Raw genomic sequence first — 5,944 nt, 5'->3', positions numbered from 1 at the left:
ATATATATATATATATACACTTCTACATTTATCTGGATTGGATGCAAATTTTCTACAGCTGGATACCCTTTCTGTCAGCAACCCTTAGTTTCCAACTAAGATATTTCTCCAAGGCCAAACGTTTTCACTGAAGGACAAACGAAGGACACTTTTTCTAAAACGGTGATGCTCATTTACAATCATCACATCAAGACAAAAAGACTAACACATCCACCTACACACAACACCTCTAACCATGTAACTTTTGGTAAAATACCAACTTTTGTTAAAATCAATGATCCATGAAATAATACACAACAGGCATGGCTGTATGTTAAGAAGCTTGCTTCCCAACCACATGCTTTCGGGTTCAGTCCCACCATGTAGCACCTTGGGCAAGTGTCTTCTAGTCTCGAGCCAACCAAAGCCTTGTGAGTGGCTGTGGTATACGGAAACTAAAAGAAGCCTGTCGTTTATATATATATATATATTTATGTGTGTTTGTCCCCCACCATCGCTCAACAACCAACGTTGATGAGCTTACACCCCTATAACTTAGTGGTTCGGCAAGAGACCTATAGAATAAGTACTAGGCTTACAAAGAATAAGTCTTGGGGTCAATTTGTTCGGTGCTCTAGCATGACCGCAGTCAAATGACTGAAACAAGTCAAAGAGTAGTATTTCCAACAGGACATCCAATGAGGTGTAACTAAGATGACACCTGGTAGACAATAATACAGGGAGAGAATCACAACATCTAGTTACAGTCATAACTATGATATCTGGTGGAAACATATCGATGACATCTAGTGAATAACAGCCAATGGTGACATCTGGTAAGATATAACTATTGTGGCAATTAGTGAGAGATTAAGTAAACTTAATAGTTTTATGTAATAGAGAGAACTAAGAATAAACTTACTTCACCAAGTATATTACTATATGTTACTTTGAAGACTTCATAGAAACCAAACTTCCCAAGACCTTGCAAAGAATATCCGATAAATGTAGGAGCCCATCCTCGAGTTAAACCAACTTTTCCATCTTCTTTGATGGTAACTCTAAAACCATTGAAAATGTTGCCATACTTTGCAGGATCAACCTGGATTCGGCATTTTACCAAATCCAAAGGAACAACAGCAGTGTGTGTAATACCACAACTTAAAATACCACCAAAACCACACAAAGCATAATATTTGGCAGAACCATATTCACAGCTGGTGGTTTCTGAAAAAGAAATAAATATTAGTTTTAACAGGATTGTCATGAGAAATACAGTGAGAAGTGATATAATTGTTAGAGAATATAATGAAGCTAATCTTATGTAGAGGATATCACTCTTGTTAGTAGATAATTTTTAATATATTCAAAATAATAAACTATTTCTAGTCAATAAATCAATAGCAAATATAATGTACCTCACTAAGGTTGGAAAAATAAATTTTTAAAATGTTTATTTTATATAAATGAGGAGGACTAAAAGAGGCACTAGTCAGTTAAATATCATATCATTCATTTAACATCTTAATCTAAGTTAATATGGCTAAGATGAGAACTGATTTTGAGGCAGAATTAACTGGCCAGATGCTCTTCCTGTTGCCAACTTTCACTAGGTTTTTATATTCCATAGGTCTTCCAAAGTGCAGATTGACTGGTTATAATGCCGAGAGTACCACCACACTCAAGCAGTGTGACAAGCAAAATTTCAACATTAGCACTTGCATACACTATCTATACATACGCATATCTCTCTCTCTCATATATATATATATATACATACATAGAGAGAGAGAGAAAGAGAGAGAGAGAGAGAGAAAGAGAGAGAGAAAGAGAGAGAGAGAGAAAGAAAGAGAGAGAGAGAAAGAGAGAGAGAGAGAAAGAGAGAGAGAGAGAAAGAGAGAGAGAGAAAGAGATAGATGGAAAAGTGGCCCAGTGGTTAGGGTAGCAGACTTGCGGTCGTGTGATCGCGGTTTTGATTCCCAGACCGGGCGTTGTGTGTTTATTGAGCGGAAACATCTATAGTTCCACGAGGCTCCGACCGGGGGTGGTGGCGAACCCTGCTGTACTCCTTCACCACAACTTTCTCTCCCTCTTTCTTCCTGTTTCTGTTGTGCCTGTATTTCAAAGGGCCAGCCTTGTCACACTGTATCTCCCCGAGAATTACGTTAAGGGTACACGTATCTATGGAGTGCTCAGCCGCTTGCACGTTAATTTCACTGGAACCGACGGAGTACCACGATATATTAAAAAACACACACACACACTCCTATCTATAGACACAGAGATACATACAACAGGTTTAAAACGATTTACATCTAGATTTCAAATGGAATAAAGATCTGCTCGGCAGTAGTTGATATAACATGAATTGAGACAAATCACCAACCCTATAGATAAGCAGCTACCAGAGAAATAATCAGATGACTTTATAACACCAGAATAGCAAGAAAACCAACCTAAAGTACTAACACCACAGGTCCGACATGGGCTGTCGCTCTTGACAATCTTAAAATAGTTAAAATGACGTAGAAAAATTATACACAGAGGGTGATCGCCTAATGTTGTCGGAGAGAGGTCATTCGAAGTATATTAGAGGAATACTCCAGAGTTCTATTGTCAAGGAGATATCCGAAATAGAGTTTTAAAAAACTTGCAAACAATATAAAGGGTAAAGGTATCAAGAATACACAAGATAAACACTGAAGGAGGTCAACTTGGTGTCAAAAACTGAATCATGAGTTTACTGTATACAGTGACTCGTGATTGAGTTATCTAAGGATAATAGCTCCTAGATCGTACTGAGGTCCCATCTCAAAATCAGAGAGATCTATGAAAAGAATTTATATTCAGTTATTAAAGATTAAAAAAAAAGTAGACTTATTTAGTTGAAAATGTCCTTTATGTATTCAATTTAAAGGATGAACCAATCAGCACGTGTTTCTTAATTGACGCCACATGTATTCATCGAAGTGACTTGGTGAAGTTGTTCTTTGTACGCTACACATAATTGAGAGATTGTACATATTTTCCAAATGTTTTCAGTCGTTTTGGTGTGAAGATCAGTTAATGGGTATATAAAATTCTAAATCATTACTGATGTTCACAATTAGAATATAAATTCATTAATGATGATGTCTATTGAAAACAATTCACGGATTTACACGTACACGGCAAATGACATAATAATTTTAAAAAAACAAAAGCATTTCCATAAATAGTTGTCGATTTCCAATACTTTTATTACCTCCCCCTGATTATGGAATCTCGCTATCAATATATGAAAACAGATCGAAGTAATCTGAATACATCTATTTTCGGTACTTAAAACATAACAGTACATGCATTATTTTTCTTAGCAGAAATAAATCAGAAAAGACACCAACCCAACTGGAGAAGGACAAAAACATATGGCAGGGTACTTTTTTTTGTAAATAAAATAGCTGAGATTATATTCAGAGACAGGAATTTGATTAAGAAAACATTTGTATTATGTAACCAGGATACTACAGCAACATCACCTACTTCACCTTTGTGGAGACATACTTCAGTGATACGATAACATGAATGTCAGGGAATGTAAGACTACACTAGGCAAAGATCAGAAATAATGACACACACATATGACAGTTTAAACAGTGATTGAACGTGTTATTTAGACAACTTATTACACACTACGAGTAAGATTTTAACTTTCTCGCATTAAACTAATTCTCAAGGACATCTGAAGTGATAAAAGTCGGATTAGTAAGCTAACTTACGTATTATGTGTATTAGTGTGAGGTATGTATACAGGGTAGAAACAGATCAGTGGTTGTCCTTCAAACATGAATACAGTCACCTGTCAAGTCGGCATTCATATTATAGCTTCTATAATAATGATTTTTAAAGACATAAAACTGCGAATTTAGTCGATGCAATAATTGGTTGATATTTAATCGGTCCCGGAAAGATGAAAGGCTAAATTGACCGTCACAAGATTCCATCAGTGAACATAACCTCTATCACGGGAGTTTAATAAAAAGACAAGGTCATGCTACATCAACAACACTTTCACATCTTCGCCAGTTTATTACATTTATTAACTTGACATCTTCAAAAGTTATACTGACACATCATGAGACAAAGAACATTAAATACAGCTTTAGCTTATATGTATAAGGATGAGAGAAATGAGTAAAACAGAATGGGGAAATATCTGTGACAGGATATTTTTGATAGGAGTGGCTGAACAGCCTTCAAAGAAAGAAAATTTTCGATTACCTCGATCGACGTAACCACGAGGTTAAGTAGCCTCCGCAAAATAACACACATCAAAAAAGAAAACAAGTAGAATGTCACGAACAATTGTCGATGTTTTATTAAGAGTAGGCCTTCGTTCGACCTCCACGTGAATAACGAGGTGGAAAATGACGAAATGACAAGTTATAATAATAATTATTATTTCTTTTGTGATATAATAACAGAGGTGCTGGTTGATAGATTATTATATTAAGATGTATGAAGACTCACCTGCTGCATTGGCTGCCGCTATTGTCCGAGTTTCATTAACAGGCAGCAAGCTTTCGCACTTGGCATAGAATGGATTACTGAATGGTGGGTTCACCTTGGCTGCCTTTATAAGAGACTCGAACATTTTTGAAAGCCTGTAATATGGGGGCAAAACAGAGAATTATAGCATTTGACAATAGATATTGTTGTGACAGTTCTTTAAGTCTTAATATTTAACTGAATAAATAAATATGATCAATAATAGAAGGTAAAAATAAGAAGAGAGATGAGAGAAAGCGAACTAACCTCCGGTGACTACAATGCAAGATGGCGCTGAAAGGGGGAGGGTGGAAGATACCAATCACGTGAACACTTATTAACCTTCTGATTGGCTGACGTCGTTTAAAGTACTCACAGCCGGTCAATAAAGACAAACCATAAGTTACGTTGCGTGGGTAATTATGTCACCTACAATAACTTATCACGTACACTACCTCAGTTATACCGAACTTCCGCGAAGATTTCTTTTCCTCATATAAACCGTACAAGCTTGCAGAAAAAATGTAGTTCTTCAGAAGTAGTTCTGTGGCCTATGAACTTTGGTGCGATAAAACATGGACAAAAAGACGTGCGGTATTTAACTACAGCTGTTTGAAGATGTTTGAATGCCGCCGAGGGCAACAAACTTTTGTCCTTCCAGAGTAGATAAACTAAGTAACTGGTGTTGGTATGATACGTTCCTCCAAATTCGAAGTCTCATGTCTAAGGAAGAAATTACCGTTAATTTATCACAAAATTTTAACATCGCCTGCCAAAAGGAATAGGAACTAATATTTATCTCTCGATCTTGTTTATTCATAACTTTCTACAAAAGTACATGTTTTTAATGATTTTTTTTTTCAGATACGTTTCCGAGGATGCAGATTAAAATTATAGGGATGAAGTTTGGGAACAAAAATGTTTGGAAGAGTATCATATCGTTCTTACTAGCCCTATCTTCGTTAATTTCTGTACCTTTTTGTTTTGTTTTTTTTTCCTTTTGTTTTCAGATTTGTTTGAAACAACAGTGCGTAACTGGCGGAGTTTCGGATCAGGACGCCCATATAAGTTGGATTTTCTGCGTTTTAACGGAGTTTTCCAATTTTTTTTTTACCATGGCCTTGGAAAGTATGGTTGGAAAATAATTTTCGAAAATTTTATATTTTTCGGGTTCATTCCCACTGCGTGACACCTTGGGCAAGTGCCTTCTACTATAGCCTCGGGCCGACCAAAGCCTTGTGAGTGGATTTGGTAGACGGAAACTGAAAGAAACCCGTCGGATGTATATATATGTATGTTTGTGTGTCTGTGTTTGTCCCCCCCCCCCCAGCATCGCCTGGTGGTGTGTTTACGTCCCCGTGACTTAGCGGTTCGGCAAAATAGACCGATAGAATAAGTACTAGGCTTCCAAAGAATAAGTCCTGGGGTCGATTTGTTC

The 5,944-nt window shown here is 36.6% G+C and overlaps 1 protein-coding gene across 1 annotated transcript in view; it reads right to left on the bottom strand.

Moving 5' to 3' along the window:
* The window catches only part of LOC106879670 (phosphate carrier protein, mitochondrial), a 12,977-nt gene extending 8,099 nt beyond the window's left edge, over positions 1-4,878 (bottom strand). Inside the window, exons 1-3 of the mRNA XM_014929343.2 lie at positions 4,774-4,878; positions 4,489-4,622; positions 902-1,206 (exon numbers count right to left, since the gene is read on the bottom strand). Coding sequence (XP_014784829.1) covers positions 902-1,206; positions 4,489-4,612 — 429 coding nt within the window. The 5' untranslated portion in view covers positions 4,613-4,622; positions 4,774-4,878. The remainder of the gene's footprint in view (positions 1-901; positions 1,207-4,488; positions 4,623-4,773) is intronic.
* Between the last annotated feature and the right edge of the window lie 1,066 nt (positions 4,879-5,944).

The sequence above is a fragment of the Octopus bimaculoides genome, chromosome 4, assembly GCF_001194135.2.
Source record: "Octopus bimaculoides isolate UCB-OBI-ISO-001 chromosome 4, ASM119413v2, whole genome shotgun sequence".
Taxonomy (NCBI): Eukaryota; Metazoa; Mollusca; class Cephalopoda; order Octopoda; family Octopodidae; genus Octopus; species Octopus bimaculoides.
Note: the sequence above shows the minus strand (reverse complement) of the source record. Positions and strands in the feature narration are given on the sequence as shown.